The sequence below is a fragment of the Eulemur rufifrons genome, chromosome 19 (genome assembly GCF_041146395.1).
Source record: "Eulemur rufifrons isolate Redbay chromosome 19, OSU_ERuf_1, whole genome shotgun sequence".
In the NCBI taxonomy this organism is placed as follows: domain Eukaryota; kingdom Metazoa; phylum Chordata; class Mammalia; order Primates; family Lemuridae; genus Eulemur; species Eulemur rufifrons.
Genome location: NC_091001.1, coordinates 86,265,633 through 86,284,586, shown reverse-complemented (window position 1 = coordinate 86,284,586; position 18,954 = coordinate 86,265,633). Strand labels below are relative to the sequence as shown.

Here is an 18,954-nt window from a genome sequence, read left to right as displayed (position 1 = left end):
GATTACCACTATCAAATCATATTTTTATGTTAAACACAATGGAATGCAAGAAATCCTAAACAACCAAGACTTTTTAAAAATGTCACACAAAAAAATTAAAATCTCCTGGCAAGATATATTACCTCCTTATCAATTGCATTTTATGGTTATGATTTTATTTGTTGTAAACAAATCACTTCTCCAGAAAAAGGTATAAATATCTATTAATTTACATCTCAAATCAACTTTAAAATGATATTTGCTCATTAGAATGATACATATTTAACGATGCATTTTAATCACCTGGTATAGTAATAACTGGGCAGGAATTGAAATACTCTGAAAAGAGCTCAGCGTTTAAAGTTGCACTCATTAGAATAACTTGAAGAGTTGGCCTCTGCAACACAATGTCCTTCAAAACTAGCAGCAAGAAGTCACTAGAGGAAATAAAACACTGAGAATCAAACAAATTCAATACATGAAAACTAATAACTTTTAATATGTTTGAGCAAGGGATGTGTAAGACCTCTGTGAAAAAAATTGTAAAACTCATCGAAAGATGTGTCATATTCCTGGATTTGAAGCCTTAATATTACAAGTTGAGTATCCTTGTCCGAAATGCTTGGACCCAGAAGTGTTTCGGATTTCAAATTTTTTCAGATTTTGGAATATTTGCATATACATAATGAGATATTTGGGGGATGGGACCTAAGTCTAAGTATGAGCAAAGGTGTCAAGTATGGAATTTTCCACTTGTCATGTCAAAAAATTTCAGATTTTGGGCCGGGCGCGGTGGCTCACGCCTGTAATCCTAGCACTCTGGGAGGCCGAGGCGGGTGGATCACTGGAGGTCAGGAGTTCGAGACCAGCCTGAGCAAAAGCGAGACCCCGTCTCTACTAAAAATAGAAAGAAATTATATGGACAACTAAAAATATATATAGAAAAAATGAGCCGGGCATGGTGGCGCATGCCTGTAGTCCCAGCTACTTGGGAGGCTGAGGCAGTAGGATGGCTTCAGCCCAGGAGTTTGAGGTTGCTGTGAGCTAGGCTGACGCCACGGCACTCACTCTAGCCCGGGCAACAGAGTGAGACTCTGTCTCAAAAAAAAAATAAATAAATAAAAATAAAAAAATAAAAAAATTTATTTAAAAAAAAAAAAATTTCAGATTTTGGAACATTTTGGATTTCAGATTAGGGATGCTCAACCTGTATAAGGATATCAATTCTCTCCCAAATAAACTAAACTCAGTGCAGTACCAATCAAAATACCAACAGGACTTATCATCAAATTTGATTATTCTGCTTCTTGATATCTACATGTACATAAAAAGGCATATATAAAGAATTTTATTATAGTATTGTTTATAATCGTAAAACAAAGGAAACTATATATGTTCATGGTTAATTATAACAGTATCATCCAGTCTATGGAATAACATGAGGCAGATAAAAGGAGTAAGTTAGAGCTCTAGATAATGACATAAAAATGTCTCTAAGATATATTGTTAGTGAACAAAAACAAGCTGTGGAATGATACTTTAGAATGGCAATACCCTCACTGGTCTCCCTGCTTCTGCGCTTGCCCACTTGCAATCTATTCTAAACGCAGCTGGCCAAAAATTCTCTTCAAATGTAAATCTGACTGTGCCACTCTTCTGCTCAAAATCCTTCAAAGATTTCTCAACAGAGTCAGTACTAACGAGGCCCTACATGACATGGTCTGCACCCCACCCCCCTCATTTCCCACTGCTCTCCCTCTTACTCAGCTCCAGCGACTGCTCTCTCCATCCTGTCCTTGGGGCATGCGCCTCAGGTCTTTTGCACATGTTATTAATCTACCTGGTTAATGGGCTTCTCCTAGCCACGCACACAGGTAGCTCCCTCACTTCCTTCAAGTCTTTACTCAAAAGATGTTTTCTCATCATTGCCTTTCTTGGCTACCCTATTTAAAATTTCACATGTCCCCCTCCTTCACATTTCACATTATCTTTTCCCTGTCTTATCTTTTCTTCTTGGCACTTAACACATTCTGTATTTTACTTATTTATCTTGCTTATTGATGGGCTTCCCCTACTAGAATGTAAGCTCTCCGAAGACAAGGATTTTGGTCTAATCTGTTCACTGTATCTGGAACAATGCTTGGGACACAGTAAGTGCCCAGTGAATATTCACTGTTACAAAATAAATATATCCTTTGTGTAAGAAAAAAAGTTCAGAAAACAAAAGTGTATTTCTTATAAAGTAAACATATATATGTCAATGCACAGAAGGACATATTGCCAATCTTATCACCGTAATACCTTTAGGGAAGGAACTGGGAATAGTTTGGGAGTGTTAAGAGGGACATTCACTTTATCTGTATGGTTTGAATTTTTAGTGAGAACATACTCTTATACTACTCAGTTCCCTTTAATTTAATGAGCTAATGATACATTTATGATTATCTTTGTTTTTTTAATCAGGGAAAAGGGAACAACAATAGGCAAATAGTTAAGTAACTTATGGTACATCCACATTTTCTTTATGCAATTATTAATAATTTTAAAGACAGTTCATGCTATCATGCTATTAAATCAGAAGCAGCACAAAAAACTATATAATCTCAACAGTGTTCATGGAAATACATATCTCTATCACATCCCTCCTCTAACTCCCAATGAACTCCCAGAAGAAAACAGACCAAAACTGTAACATGTACTAGCAATTTCATAGGGGACAGAGATTCTTTTTGACATTTTTTGGTATCTTCTAAATGTTTTAGAATAATCATGTTGTTATCTTATGATCAGAAAATTTATTAAAATGTTTAAACTAACACAACTGTAACTTTCCTATATTCAACTTTTAATCTTTTCTATATTTTTACTGATCTTTGTTCCTAGATTTTACTCCTATTTTCCACCTTCTTCAGAGCTAGCAAATATTCCCCTTTTTCTTGTAATTTGTACACTCCTTCCTGAAGGCTGGTTTTTGTAAATGTTTGAAGCTCACTTCTCCAGTGTGTAATTTATGTTTATTCAGATATGAAAATCCTTTGCATTTTTAACTATTCACATTCTATAGATCTTCAGGTTTTATAAAAATGTTCTCTTTTTGAGAACACTATTGCAGCCAGGAAGCAGATCCAATGCTATGCTCTAGTTTCTTTGAATTTGTGTAAGTATATAAATGCTATGAAATTCAACACTATTCTTTATATTCAAAATTACACTGAATATAATTTTCCCCAGAATTTTGAATTTATTTTTATAACCTAATCTATTAGTCTGGTAGAATGTTTTACTTGGTTTCCTCTTCCGAGTTGTTCAGTGATTCTGTTAAAAAATTTCTTCTTTCAGATGTTCATTTCCAACAGCTGCAAAATGCCATTATTTGCCATTTATTTCTAACTCCATTGTTTTCTAGAGTCTGTACAAAAAGATTGTTTACCCCTTAAGGATTTCCAGTATTTTTTGTATAGTCATTTAAGATTTATTATTGTTTTGTTCTAGCAATTATTTTTCTTTTTCTTTTCTCTGTTGCCTTGAGTAGAGTGCTGTGGCATCAGCCTAGCTCATGGTAACCTCAAACTCCTGGGCTCAAGCAATTCTCCTGCCTCAGCCTCCCAAGAAGCTGGGACTACAGGTGCGTGCTACCACTCTTGGCTAAGTTTTCTATTTTTCATAGAGATGGGGTCTCACTCTTGCTCAGGTTGGTCTCAAACTCCTGGTCTCAAGCAATACTCTCACCTCAGCCTCCCCAAAGTGCTAGGATTACAGGTGTGAGCCACTGCACCCAGCCAACAATTTTGATTTTATGCCTTACCCTTTAATGACTTTTCATTCCATAAAATAAAATCCAAATGCTTTTTTATCCACGGTGCATAAAGCCCTGCAAGATCTGGCTCCTGCTGCTTCCCCACCCCCGGCCACTTTCCCCCTCATTTACCGCACACCAACTGCACTGGCCTTACTTCAGTTTCTGGATTCACCAAGCCCTTTCCTACTGCGGGATCTTCACACAGGCTGTCCTTGTCCCTACTTGTCATATGGGAGTCCCTCTCACATTTCAGGTTTCAATTTAAATGTCATCTCTTCAGAGATACGATCTCTGATCATCTTATAGGTCTCTCCCTCCAAAGATAGCATCCTCTGTATTCCTTCATAGTACTTATTCGAATTTGCAACTATTTATTTGTTTCCTTATTCATTATTTGTTTTTCCTACCAGACTGCAAGAGATGAGGGGGAATCATACATACTTCTTTATCATTGTATCCTAGCACCTAGTATACCACTTGGCGCTTCATAAAGGCTCATGAATATATGAATGAATGTCAGGACTGAATGACCAACCAAATGAGCAAAGAAGGAAGCTCATACTGACTAATCCATCAGCTACAGCATGTATACATCTGTTATTCCTACTAAGTACAGTGTTCAACTTAGCATAATGCCTAGGAGGGTATGAAGTATCCCTTCTAATCTAATAAGGTAACTCCATCTAATGAGATGACTCTTCCAGTGATGAACATTTGCTCTCCTAGCATTTTTAGTGTTACAGACCCTGGTGATCAGGGAAGCAGTTCCTCATCTCTAACTTAGGCCTTCCCTATGGCAAATTACCATCACTAACTCTATGAAAATGAATCGGAAGCAAAATAAAATTTTTTCAGCCATGTCTTCATTTTATGTGTGAGGGTATTTCATTGGGAAAATCTTTGTTTTACCTTTCTTCTGTCCTCTCATGAACCTCATCAACAATGATATGGGAGACCCCTTGTAGAGTTGTATCTCCTTCTAGCCTTCTCAGCAGCACTCCTGTGGTGCAGTATAACAGTCTGGTAGCTGAGGACTTACACATAAAAGGGCAACATAAGGCATTAATGAAATTTTTTGAAAAAAGGAAACATTTTACTGGCAAGCCATTTTGAATGGGGATAAAGAATATTAAAAACACCAGCGGTTCCATTTATCATGAAACCGTACTAAATGTATAGTTTCTTGCTGGAGACAATAATAAAAGCCTTTCTACTTCATATCAAAAATTTAAGATTTTCATAAAAAACATTAAATAATTGTTATAAAACATAAAAAAAAGTGAGTGATGAAATCAGTTTTGAATGTGTCTGCTCCTATTTGATGAAGTAGATTAAGTCCCAGGTTCAAGAGCAAAACAGTATTTATGATCACTTCTGCCAATAAAGACTAAAAAAATTTAGTATAACCAATTAAGAGTTTTTATATCAAAATATTTCTAAAAGGACTTCAGCCCTACAGAAGGTTAATATAAAATAACCTGAGAGGATATATCCCAAATTGCCCATGAATCTCCTGACCCACAAAACTCTTTATATATATAATATTTATAGATGAAAGCTGAAAATTATAAATTTCCATTACCAGGAAATAAAGAGAGCATACAAACCTTGACACTTTCTAACCGAATCTGGTATCCCACGGTCAGACCCACCCTCTCTGCTCTTTCTTTAGCAACACGTTCAGCAACAGAGATGGCAGAGATTCTTCGGGGTTGGGTACAGATGATGTTAGCCACCTTGTCAGGTGGCCCGTTCAGAGAATCATCCAGAATAAACTGTGGAATCTGTGTGGTTTTCCCACATCTGTATGTCAAAACAAGTCACAAAATGAAGTTTTCAAGGGCTAGTTAAGAAGCAAGCATATGCAATGAAGAAAGTGATAAAGCTAATTAGAATAAAAGTTGTTCACCTCCATGTATCTTCTAAAACTACCTACTGACTTACTACCTAGAGCTGAGAGATTCTAGGAATTTGCACTCAGATTAACAAGGCAATCGAATAATAGTTTAGTATCATTTGCAAAATTGGGACTATTGAACAGACATCAGATTAAGGTCTGTAAATGTCTCTAGGAATGTGAATTCTACATATGAATCCTAAAGAAGGAGTATTAGCTTATGATTTTTAAAATATTTTATATTTTGATATATATTGATTTGGCTATAATTAGACTCCGGTTAAAAAGATAAACTATAAGATACAGGAGTACTACTATATCAGTGAGCCTGAGCACAAATGTAATTATTAAACTGTATACTCTTGAATAAAGAACTAAATTAAGCCCCTACTTAAGCCCCAAATAGGTTTGTGTAATATATGGAGTATGAAACAAGAAAAATAATGCACCTTAAGTTGTTCTTAAAAGAAGACTAAAAATGTAAGGAAATCAGAATAAATTCAGAAGATTAAAAGCTTTGAAGCTAAATGTTTGAGAACTACCCTTTAAATTTAAAAATGGGCCTTGTTAAAAGTCTTCAGCTGCATGCCTTGCCTTAAAATTATCTCAAGGTAGAGGTATACAATGTCTGTAAATTCCTAGCTAGATTTCTGAGTTTTGTTTTTGTTTCTAGTAATTTGGCTCTGTTGGCTACAGAAGTTGCAATAATAGCCTTTGTGAAATATTATTTAATATTGGATAGGAAAAAGTGCACATAACCTCAGCTTCAGGTTTTTTAGAAGTAGAACTGGTTACGATAATCAGAGTACATATAATATTTATAGACAAAAGCTGCATTATGAATAAACTGCATTCTTACCCAGTCATACCACTTATGACAACCACTTGGTGCTTGCTCAGCAATTTAAGAATGTTTTCTCTTTCTTCCCAAGCAGGGAGTGATTGTCTTTCTTGCAGAATAGACTGGAACTGTCTGGAAGCCTAATAAAATCAAAGAGAAGGCAACAGTTGGTTACTTTTAATCACCTTTCACAAAGCTCTGAATCCAGATTCCACAGTTAGACCCACCCTTTCCCGGTCTTTCTTTTAACAATTTATTCAGAGGCAGAGATTGTAGAGATTTATTGGGATTAGGTGCAGATGACTTTAGTTAGAAGGTTGCTCAGAGAATCAGCCAGAATAAGCTGCGGAATCTATATAATTTTCCTACATCTGAATAAACTGTAAGCTCTTGTGAGTGAAATAAACTCCTCTTCCTTAGTACCTATCTAGCTCTTCCTAGTAAGTCTGTATCCCAGCACTGTCCAACAGAACTTTGTGTGTTGATGGAAATGTTCCATACCTGCACTGTCCAATATAGCAACCCCTGGCCATATGTGGCTATTCAGCACTTGAAATGTGGATTGTGCTACTGAGGAATTTAATTTTTAATTTTAATTAATTAATATATATTTTTTGAGACAGGGTCTCACTCTGTCACCCAAGGTAGAGTGCAGGGCCATGATCATAGCTCACTGCAACCTTGAATTCCTGGGCTCAGGGATTCTCCTGCCCAAGCCTCCTGAGTAGCTAAAACTACAGGTGCATGCCATCACGCCCAGCTAATTTTTAAAATATTTTGTAGAAACAGAGTCTCGCTATGTTGACCAGGCTGGCCTCAAGCGATCCTCCCACCTCAGCCTCAACGAGTAGTTGAGACTACAGGTATGCACCACTGTCTACCACTCCAAATCACAGTATTAACATTCCTTTCACATATCAGATTGTCTGTCATAGCACCTAAAGCACATGATTTGGAGAATATTTGGTACATATGTGTGCGTTTGATATTTACAAGCTGTAGGATTTTCTAAAACCATCTAGCACATGCACCCGTTTGCTGTGGCAAGTAGAAACCTTGAACACTCAGTAAAAGAGAACCAAAAGGATACAAAGGGGGGCAGCCAAAGCTTCCTAATTCCTCATCCCTTTATCCAGACATTAGGGAGTTGCTAGCCATTCTCTCAGCATGCCCTACCTGTTTTATTCGGAACTGCTTGCAGATTTTACCATTTTCAGCATGTACTGACTTTGCCTGCCAGTCATATCTTTTGGAAATCTTTTTCTTAAGGTTCACATAGCTTTCATTCTCAACTATAACTGGTGCAGGACCTTCATCCTCATCTGCCTCCTCCTCAGGTTCTGATTCTTTTTCAACTTAAAGGAAATAAAAGGAAACATTTTCAATATGGAGCCCTTTCTTTAGCAAAGGGGGAAAGTTACTACCTAACAAAGTAACAACAAAATCATAAAATGGAGGAAAAGGTTAAAGCTTGAATAAAGTAGGTTCATTCAAGTGAATATTACTACTTCTGCTAAAGAACTTAAAATCCATCCTCAAATAAATTTTAATCAAGTATAAGTGGTTATTGTTAAGCCAAATTGAAAACAAAGGAATTAACATTCAAGGAATTACCAGTGAATGTTTCAACTATTTGCAAGTGGCCCCAAAATTCCATGACACAAAACAACCCAAATGTCTATCAAATGAATCAATAAACAAAATGTGGTATGACCACCTAATGGAATATTATTCAGTAATGAAAAAAGATGAAGTACTGGTACATGCTAGGACATGGATGAACCTTGAACACATTACGCTAAGTGAAAGAAGCCAGTCTCAAAAGCCACATATTGTATGATTCCTTTTTTTTCTTTCCAAGCTGAGGCTTTCTACTATGTATGGTTCCATTCCTATGAAATGTTCAAAATAAGCAAATCTATAGAGATAGACTACAGATTAGTGGTTGTCAGGGGCTGGAGAAAGGGGGAAATAGGAGAGACTACTAATGGGTACAGGGTTTCTTTCTGGGATGATGACAATGTCCTGGAATTAGAAGGTGGTCATGGTCACACAACTCCAGAAATATACTAAAAACCATTGAACTGTATACTGTAAAAGGGTAAATTTTAGGGTATGTATATCTCAATCAAGCTGTTATTTATTTTTTTTCAAAAAGTCCATGACACATAATTTGTCATTCCCCAAGGAACACATTTGAATCCCATGTGCTAGAAGCTGGCATATGGGAGTGAGTCAGGTGGCTGTGAGTAACCTCAGCTAAGTGTCCAGCATCCACATCTCATTGTTCTCTACTTACTGACGTTTACCCAGGAATTCTTGTGAAATAACAAAAACTTTTGTTTCTCTGGAAGAAAGACGGCAACAAATAAGAGAGAATTCTTTGATAAAAGCTGAAAAGGGGGTTGCTTGTGGTATAAGAATCTGCACAGCAAACCTGGACCTGGACAAAGCCAGAAGCTTGCACAAGCTATTTTTTTTTTTTTTGAGACAAGGTCTTGCTCTGTCTCCTGGACTAGAGTGCAGTGGCATCATCGAAGCTCACTGCAACCTCAAACTTCTGGGCTCAAGCAATTGTCCTGCCTCAGCCTTCCCAGTCGCTGGGACTATAGGCATGTGCCACCATGCCTGGCTAATTTTTCTATTTTTTGTAGAGATGGATCTCACTCTTGCTCAGGCTGGTCTCAAAATCCTGACCTCAAGCGATCCTCCTGCCTTAGCCTCCCAAAGTGCTAGGATTACAGGTGTGAGTCACTACGCCTGGCCAAGCATTCTTTATTTAAGAATTTAGGAATTCATAAAGACAGCCCTACTATAATGGATTTTGGGGGTCTAGTATACTAAAAGCAGTGGTATAGAAAGAAAAGTATCTCTAAACTCATTTGAAAGTAATCCCAGATACAGTATAAGTAAACATACGAAACCAAATGAATTAAATGAAACAGATTTTCTGAGAAGGAGCCTTAAGGGTCTTCCAACCATCAGATTTTACACAGCTAAAAAAATTTATACATCCCTGCAAGCTTTCAATTCAGGGAATCCCAAAACAGTGTCACAATTAAAGTCAGGCACGATTATAGTTGAGGGGATTCTCATTCCCTTTTGCCCGTGGGACTGAACAACTTGCTCACAATCACTGGGCAATCCCAGACCAGCCTCAGAAGCTTGACTTCTAAATCCATCATTCTATTCTGAATGCCCCTCTCCACAATGCCCTCCACATGACCAATGCCTTACATACCTTCTGGAATTTGATTTGAAACAAAAGAATTATTTGGAATCACTGGTTTATGACAGGCAGGATTATTTATTCTGGTCCCAGAGGATACTGGCAGAAAGTTCACAGGAGGTACACTGTACTTGTGATGGGTATTTGTTAGTAACTTGACTATTTCTGATTCTTCCTCTAAAAGAGTTATTAAAGAATATACAACGGGTTCCGAAGTTTCTGCAAATGTCAAGGCCTTGCTATAAAGGAACTCAGAAATATGTAAACGACAAGCCAGAGGTAGATTCTCATTGGTGGAATAAAATGCCACAAGGGGAGCTTGGTAGGGATATCTGTGGTCTTTAGAAAATCGAATTTCAAGTTCATATAAAAAAGATGCATCTTCATTAGCATTAAGATGAGAATCATCTACATTTCTTTCTATTCTTCCAACAATTTGATCTGGGGGCACTTCATGTTTGAATTTGCATTTTGATCCAAATTTACAATTTCCTTTGAGGTAAAATTTACAGATTTCAAGTGAAGGCTCTTGTGTATTTTTGGTACTTTCCCTTTGCTTGGATTTGCAGAATTTATTTGTCAAATACTCCAGTTCTAATCCAATCGTCCAGACTCTGTTCTGAATTCTTTCTATAAATTTTTCTCCACAGATTGACTTGAGAGCAAATGCCTCTTCCTGTCGCTGTTCCACGCACTCATCCAAGCATATATGCTCAACTGCCTCAGAGATCTTCATTCTCTCTCCAAATGTCTCCGAAAAACACTGGGTAAGCAGATGCTCTAGTGATGCCCCCACATCTCCATCACAAATCCTCAGGGCCGCTTGACAGTGTTCAATATTAAAACCGTACCTGTCAAAGGCAAAACATGACAAAAAGTAATATCCCATCACTGAAGTAAAATTCATTTCAATTTGCTTATATGAAGTTATAACTATATATAGGTAGGTCTCGTATTTTGAAAAAGCATCCCCGATAATACTAAACCCTCCTTAATCTCCCCCATCCTATAAAATAGAACATCAGGCATATCAGACCTGCTGGAACCCACATAATAGGAAAGTACACAAGGAGGGGTAGTTGGGTTTATATGATTTCAGTTTCCTTGAATTGTTCCCTGACTCCCATAAATGATGAAAGCAATCACCTGGAAAGTTTTTGCACTGCAAATGGTGAGACTGTACGTTCTGGAATACGAGGCTCCATTGGGGCAGAGCCAGCGTATTCCAAAGGATCAGGGTCAGGAACAAGGGAAGGTTCTTGTCCAGCTGGCCAGTACCGCTCATCATCGCAACAATCAGGCTCATCATCTTCCTCCTCCCCAGAGATGCCTCTTCTAGCAAAGGTAACATTTTCATATATTAGATAATAATTTCTACTTACTTCAAAGACAAAGTTAGCAAGGGTCTAAGAATTTAATTCAAGGAGCCAAGGACATAGGATGCTGACTATTCTTCAGTTGCTTATTTAATCTTTCATCAAACTGTTAATTTATATCTTGGCAATTAACATTTATCAGGCATTTATTAAATGCCAGGTATATAGTACTAACTCTTTTAATTTTCCCAGTAACTCCAACAGGTACTATTGGAATCTCCATTTTTCAGATGATCAGCTAAAACTCAGAGAGGATTAGTAACTGTCTGAGGGTACACAGTAAGGAGCAACTAGAAATTTTACCCAAGGCAGTCTGACCCTAGAGCCTGTATTCCTAACAATAGAAACCTTGGCTATCCTCTCTCTCTTCTCATCCATAAAAACTATCCCTGATTTTTAGATTTGCAGCATAATCCCCTTTCCTAAATCTGAGACAGATCAGAGATTTATACATAGGATGGAAATTGAGCTGTTCACGACTAACTGCTAGTTAATCCTGGAAAATAGAATTTACTTCTCCAAATGAAATCACAAAGCAAAAGTGTCAAAATGCAATTGGGGGGTGGGGAAAGATTAAGACTTAAGAGTAAAAGCTTCTATGTGATAAGAAGAATGAAGAAAAGATTTAAAAAAAAACAGGTAAAAAAGTTAAAGAAGAAAGAAAATCTTAATGAACAACAACAACAACAACAAAGAGTAAAAGCTGCTTCTCTTAGGCAGATGGTCATGAAAATGAATCTTAAGACTTTATCTGACCAACTCAGTATTTACTCCTAGAACAACAGTTCTACTTGTTCATTGCAAGGTTTTATTTGGACGGTTATAGATAAAGCAACTCCTGAATCCATATTAGTACTGTCCTGGAAAAAAAATAAAGATAAAAAAGCAATCTACATTATTGCTCATGGGTGTTGCAGAACAAACTCTCTAAAACGGTGGCTGAATAATTACTATTATATCCCTCTTGGCTCACTTTCAACTAATTATATAGCCATAACAGGATCAGTGTTGACACAGTATTCGAAAGATGCACAGGCTCTTTACACTGCTACTACATCTTTCTTAACATAATAATTTACTCAAATAAAATAATTTACTCAGATCCAGCATCAACATCTTGTTCTTGCAGGTCTCGGAGAAGAGCTTTCACTTTCTCTTGATTCTCAGAAGTCATATGTAGAGTCTGAAGGGGCACTTTGGCTTTGGGTTTCCATTTGGGGCGCGCCTCTCCTTTGCTTGTGCTACTGTTGCTAGGTCTGCAAAGGACACAGAGGACAACTGCACACTTACTTGTGATCAGAGCTTTTACACTCTCTTCAGGGTCCCCAAACATGTACAACACAAACTGGATGGTCAAGTATCTTACAAAAGATGACAATGAACGTAAAGAGATTCTCCATTTACTACAGTAGTGGTCCCCAACCTTTTTGGCACTGGGGACTGGTTTCACGGAAGATAATTTTTCCACGGCCTGGGGGTGAGGGGTAGTTCCAGGATGATTCAAGCGCATTACATTTATTGTGCAGTCAAACCTCTCTGCTAATATTTGCAGCTGCTCCCCAGTGCTAGCATCACCACCTCAGCTCCACCTCAGATCATCAGGCATTAGGTTCTGATAAGGAGCATGCAACCCAGATCGCTTGCATGCACAGTGTACAGTAGGGTTTGCGCTCCTGTGAGAATCTAATGCCTGCTGATCTGACAGGAGGTGGAGCTTATGCAGTGATGCCAGTGATGGGGAGTGGCTGTAAATACAGATGAAGCTTCCCTGCTCAACCACCACTACCTCCTGCTATGCCACCCAGTTCACAGCCAGAAGTGGGGGTGGGGGAACCACAGTTCTATAGTATTTATCAGACTTCATTATATTGGAACTGCTGGAAAAAACTGATCAAATTCTTAATCATTGAATCTGGATTCAGTAACCCAAGAATCCTCTGGAAAAAGCAATGCTAATGATGACTCCCTCTGCACTATAGGGCTATGAAAAGAAATAAGCTACACACAAAGTATTTATTTCATTCTATATTAGGTAACCAATCTGAAAACAATTGAGTTCCATCTTGTGACTATTGGGCCCTATTCTTCAAATATTCAAATTACCATTATTTCCTGATTATAAAAATAATAATAAAAACATGTTCACTGTAGAAAAGTAAAGAACAAAGAAAACAAAAGTCACCCCAAATCACATTATTCTGTTTCATATATATTTTTAATATACTTATTACACAGCATATGTAATCTTTTATAATTTGCTTTTTTATCAAAATAGCACTGACCTTTCCCTAATTAAATATTCTCCTATAACATAATTTCAAATGGTTACATATAGATATAGATGTATTGAATTTTTTCCACCAATCTTGCATTGTTGTAGTTTGTTTAGATTTTTTAGAGACTCTTAAATATTTAAAACAATAAGATTTAAAGTTTAACTTTAATCATTAATTCATCAACTTCATTTTTTTCTTTGGCATGTTTCATTATAAATTTTCACAAATCTTGTCTCAGTGTGCCGATTTATAAAATATATATTTTTTTAAATTTTCAATTTTTGGGGAAATGGAAGAAAATTTCTCTGTATATAAAATCCAACATATTATTGAGACTTTGAAAAGAATCACACAGTTACACTTACAAAACTGGGTAGCAGAGGAAAAAATTGAATCAATTAGAGTTTTTAACCACTCAGTTGTAACTTCTGAGGTGTTACCCCAAATCCATTGTTTCCCCTAATTTTTTGTTTTGAAAAATTTTAAACATTCAGAAATAATCCTTTTACCTAGATCCACCAATTGTTAACATTTGCCATGCACATATGCATGTACATACATACTCGCACATATTTCGCTTCCTCATTCTACCTCTCTCTATATGCATACTTATATGCCTCCATATATGCTCCCTCTCCATGTATATGTATATTCATACACTGATGAACCATCTGAATGTAGCTGTAGACATTGTATTCACCCTTAAATACTTCAGCATGTATTTCCTAAGAACAGAGATATAATCTTACATAACCACAATACTATTATCATTCTCAAGACAGTTTATATTAATAAAATATTATCGGCCGGGCGAGGTGGCTCACGCCTATAATCCTAGCACTCTGGGAGGCCGAGGAGGGTGGATTGCTCGAGGTCAGGAGTTCGAGACCAGCCTGAGCAAGAGTGAGACCCCGTCTCTACTAAAAATAGAAAGAAATTATCTGGCCAACTAAAAAAAAATATATATAGAAAAAATTAGCCGGGCATGGTGGCACATGCCTGTAGTCCCAGCTACTCGAGAGGCTGAGGCGGTAGGATCGCTTAAGCCCAGGAGTTTGAGGTTGCTGTGAGCTAGGCTGACGCCACGGCACTAACTCTAGGCCTGGGCAACAAAGTGAGACTCTGTCTCAAAAAAACAAACAAACAAACAAAAAACAAACAAACAAAAAACCAATATTATCTAATATGCAACCCATATTTAAATATCCTAATTGTTCTAATCATGTCCTTTATAGATTTTTTGATTGAGTAGCCAATCAAAAAAAATTCAGTTTTTTTCCCCAAACTCTTTAAATTTAGAACAGTTCTCCTATCTCCTGACGTGGACTTTTTTGAAGAGCTCATGCCAGTTGCCTTATAGAAATTCTAACAATTTGGATTTGTCTGATCATTTCCTGATTGGCAAAAAAGGAGAAGGGGAGAAGTTTCACACGCTATCTCATCCCCTACTTGTTTGTATACCCCTACACTTTGTCTTTCTTCCTGTTACTAAGGATGAACCATCCTTGATCTTTTTTTTTTTTTTTTTTTTTTTTTTTTTTTTGAGATAGTCTCACTCTGTTGCCTGGGCTAGAGTGCCATGGTGACAGCCTAGCTCACAGCAACCTCAAACTCCTGGGCTCAAGTGATCCTCCTGCCTCAGCCTCCTGAGTAGCTGGGACTACAGGCATGCGCCACTATGCCCGGCTAATTTTTTTCTCTATATATTTTTAGCTGTCCAAATCATTTCTTTCTATTTTTAGTAGAGACAAGGTCTTGCTCTTGCTCAGGCTGGTCTTGAACTCCTGACCTCGAGCAATCCTCCCGCCTCGGCCTCCCAGAGTGCTAGGATTACAGGCGTGAGCTACGACACCTGGCTTCCAATCTCTTTAATCTCCTCAATGAAATCACTGCAGCACTTATCCTTGCTTCTACATCATCAGTTCTTCACTCTCCTTTGGAACAGTCCCATCAGCTTACAGACATGCTATATAATGTCTACCATCTTAGAAAATGAAACCAAACACATCCTCCCTTGACTGCATGTTCGTATAGCTATCGTCCCATCTTTCTTCCTCCTGCCCCCCTTGTAATAAAACTCAAACAGCTTACCAAAATCATTGTCTCTGTTTTCACTTTCTTTCTTGTTCTCTCTGAAGCACACTCCAATCAGGGTTTCCTCCCCACCAACTATGCTAATACAGCTCTCCTTTTTTTAAGATGGAGTCTCACTCTGTCACCTGGGCTAGAATGCCATGGTGTCAGCCTACCTCACAGCAAACTCAAACTCCTGGGCTCAAGCGATACTCTTGCCTCAGCCTCCCTAGTACCTGGGACTACAGGCATGTGCCACCATGCCCGGCTAATTTTTTCTCTCTACATATTTTTTATGTTACTAGTTTATATATTTACTATATACTTGTCCCTTGGTTATCTGTAGGGGATTGGTTCCAAGACCTCCCACTGATTCCAAAATCCACAGATGCTCAAATCCCTAATATAATGGCCTAGTGTCTGCATATAACCTAGGCATGTCCTCCTGCATACTTTAAATTATCTCTAGATTACTTATAATACCAAATACAATGTAAATGCTATGTAAATAATTGTTATACTATATTGTTTAGGGAATGACAAGGAAATATAGTCTGTATATATTCAGTATAGATGTAATCATCCAACCATCCATTTTTTTCTTAAATATTTTCAGTTCATGGTTGGTTGAATACACAAATGCAGAACCCATGGATATGGAATACACAGATACAGAGGACCAACTATATTGTATTTCTTTTATTTTATTTCTTTAGAGACAGGATCTTACTCTGTCAGAGTGCAGTGGCCTGATCACAGCTCATTATAACCTTGAACTCTAAAACTCCTGGGCTCAAGTGATCCTCCTGCCTCGCCCTCCCAAAGTGCTGGGATTACAGGCATGAGCCATCATGCCTGGCCCATTTTTTATCTTTTATATCATATTTTTTCGATGGCTAGATATGTTTGGATACACAAATACTTACCATTTTGTTACAACTGCCTACAGTATTACATACAGTAACATGCTGTACAGGTTTGTAGCCTAGGAGCAATAGGTTATTCCACATTGCCTAGCTGTGTAGTAGGCTATCTTATCTAGGTTTGTTTAAACACACTATGATGTTTGCACAATAATGAAATCACCTAACAACACATTTCTCAGACCGTATCACCCTCATTAAGTGATTCATGACTTAACATGCAGTAGCAAAATCTTTAATTTTAATAATTACATGCTCATTAGAATTACCAGAATTCTCATAGTTTATTCATTAGCTAAAAGTTGAATATGAGAGAAGCCTAGATGTGACATGTTACTGTTTGCCACATACATAAAACACCATCAGATCATGGCTGATCTGGCTAGAAAACATGCAGCTCATTAACTAGAAAGAATATAGTCACATTGCACTTTGGGCTCTTCAATTTTTAAAATCAACCTATGACACCTTAGGAATATTTGAAATAATTTTAATCACATTCACCATTTCCAGTATTTACTTTCCCAGTAACATTGGGTATGGTGGCAGTATCACACTCAATTCACAGTGTCATGTGGGAGTTAAAGTTAACTTCAGGTTTCAACCTACACATCCATACACATAGTTATCTACCACCATGCCTTTAGAAAAGGTTACAAAGAGAAGGACTACCAGGTTTTAATAAGACTTAGAATTAACGTGACCAGAATAACTGCATATTTTTTTCCCCTCTTAGCCATCTGTTGTCCACACATTAGCAACTGATACTGTTTCCAAACTTAAACATTCAAAGAGTATAATGACCTGGACGAGTGCCTTGATTCACTGAAGATACAAAAGTCGTCTCCATCATCCCAAATTCTACTTGAGGCCTTTCTATTGCCGCTGCCACCACCACCACCGCCACCGCCACCGCCACTGCCCCCGTGAGATTTACTAGCGTGACTCCTGCCTCCTCTTCCTCCTCTAGAAGACCCTTTTCCACCTCCTTTGCCTGGCTTGCCTTTTCTTCTTACTGAAGAACTCATTTTCACCTGCAACAGAAAAAATTAATACAGACATCATAAAACTAGACAAGTATAATAATCTCCCTGAAACTTACGGATATAGGCTACTTTAAAGGAATAAAGGAAAACGCAAATTTTAAAAAGGCTGGTCTTAGAGCAGGATTTCGAATCTGTTCCAGTGAAAAAATTTTAAAAATAGATAAAATTAAAAGGGCCAGCCAGTTTAGGGGCAGCATGGGTAAATCTTCACAAAAGATTTACAAGTACTTCCTCCCCAAGACTAATTTTTAGTAAGTTTCTCTGACACTGATTTCTTAACCAAGGATGTGCATCAGAAACATATGGAGAAGTTTCAAAACACACATGCCTAGGCCCCAATCCTAGATTCTGATTTGGTTAGGTATAGTGGAGGGTTTAAAAAAACTCTAGTTGAGAAGAGTTGTTTTCATGTATTTAATAGATGATTTGATAAAATTTAAATTTACATATGCTCTATCAGGAACACACCCCTGGCTCAGAGATACTCCCTGGGGGTGCAGGAAAGTAGGCCATAAAACAGATAACTCCTAGTCTCTTTCCCAAGGAACTGACTCCATGTGCAGTAGAGTGTGGAGAAGTTCAAACCTAAAGGTGTTTTCAAGAACAGTGAAGTTATAGTAAAAGGAGATTAAAGGTATCAACAGAAAAGAAGCCAAACTCTGTAAAATAATTTAAAGAGTTTTACATTCTGAGGCCGGGCGTGGTGGCTCACGCCTGTAATCCTAGCACTCTGGGAGGCCGAGGTGGGCGGATCGTTTGAGCTCAGGAGTTCGAGACCAGCCTGAGCAAGAGCGAGACCCCGTCTCTACTAAAAATAGAAAGAAATTATATGGACAGCTAAAAAATATATATAGAAAAAATTAGCCGGGCATGGTGGTGCATGCCTGTAGTCCCAACTACTCGGGAGGCTGAGACAGGAGGATCGCTTGAGCTCAGGAGTTTGAGGTTGCTGTGAGCTAGGCTGACGCCACGGCACTCACTCTAGCCTGGGCAACAGAGTGAGACTCTGTCTCAAAAAAAAAAAAAAAAAAGAGTTTTACATTCTGAGCCAAATTTGAGGACCATGGCCTGCAGCCATGCCCAAGAAGCCTTGAGCAAGTGGACTTGCAGTAGTTGGGTTACAATTTGGTTTTATGCATTTCAGGGAGACAAGAATTACACATAAAGTCATAAATCAGTATATGGAAGGCATATATTGGTTTGGCTGGAAAACGTGGGACTTTGTAGGGGGGGCTGCTTACAGGTTATAGGTAGGTTTAAAGACTGACTTTTTGATTTGTAATTGGTTAAAGAAATGAAGCTTTGTCTAAAGGCTTGGAATGTTTTAAGTGAAGATAAGGTACAACCAGGCTCAATGATTTGTTATGTGCATTGAGGACCTGCAGGTTTGTCTTGCATAGCCTTAGGCCTGTTAATGAGTTACAAAGCATATCTACAAGAAGGGAGGGGGGCATGATGAGGCACGTCTGACCTCCCTTCTCATGGCTATCAACTCAGTTTAAGAGTATCTCTTTG

At 37.8% G+C, this 18,954-nt stretch overlaps 1 protein-coding gene across 2 annotated transcripts in view; it reads right to left on the bottom strand.

The window, feature by feature from the left end:
* DHX57 (DExH-box helicase 57) overlaps positions 1 to 18,954 on the bottom strand; it is a 51,475-nt gene that overhangs the window by 24,705 nt on the left and 7,816 nt on the right. The window contains exons 2-10 of one of the 2 annotated variants that reach the window (XM_069493907.1): positions 17,198 to 17,427; positions 12,219 to 12,377; positions 10,892 to 11,080; positions 9,758 to 10,596; positions 7,693 to 7,871; positions 6,535 to 6,656; positions 5,386 to 5,581; positions 4,688 to 4,812; positions 283 to 416 (exon numbers count right to left, since the gene is read on the bottom strand). In XM_069493907.1, coding sequence (XP_069350008.1) covers positions 283 to 416; positions 4,688 to 4,812; positions 5,386 to 5,581; positions 6,535 to 6,656; positions 7,693 to 7,871; positions 9,758 to 10,596; positions 10,892 to 11,080; positions 12,219 to 12,377; positions 17,198 to 17,421 — 2,167 coding nt within the window. In that variant the 5' untranslated portion in view covers positions 17,422 to 17,427. The remainder of the gene's footprint in view (positions 1 to 282; positions 417 to 4,687; positions 4,813 to 5,385; positions 5,582 to 6,534; positions 6,657 to 7,692; positions 7,872 to 9,757; positions 10,597 to 10,891; positions 11,081 to 12,218; positions 12,378 to 17,197; positions 17,428 to 18,954) is intronic. The other variant, XM_069493909.1, reaches the window with a different exon arrangement.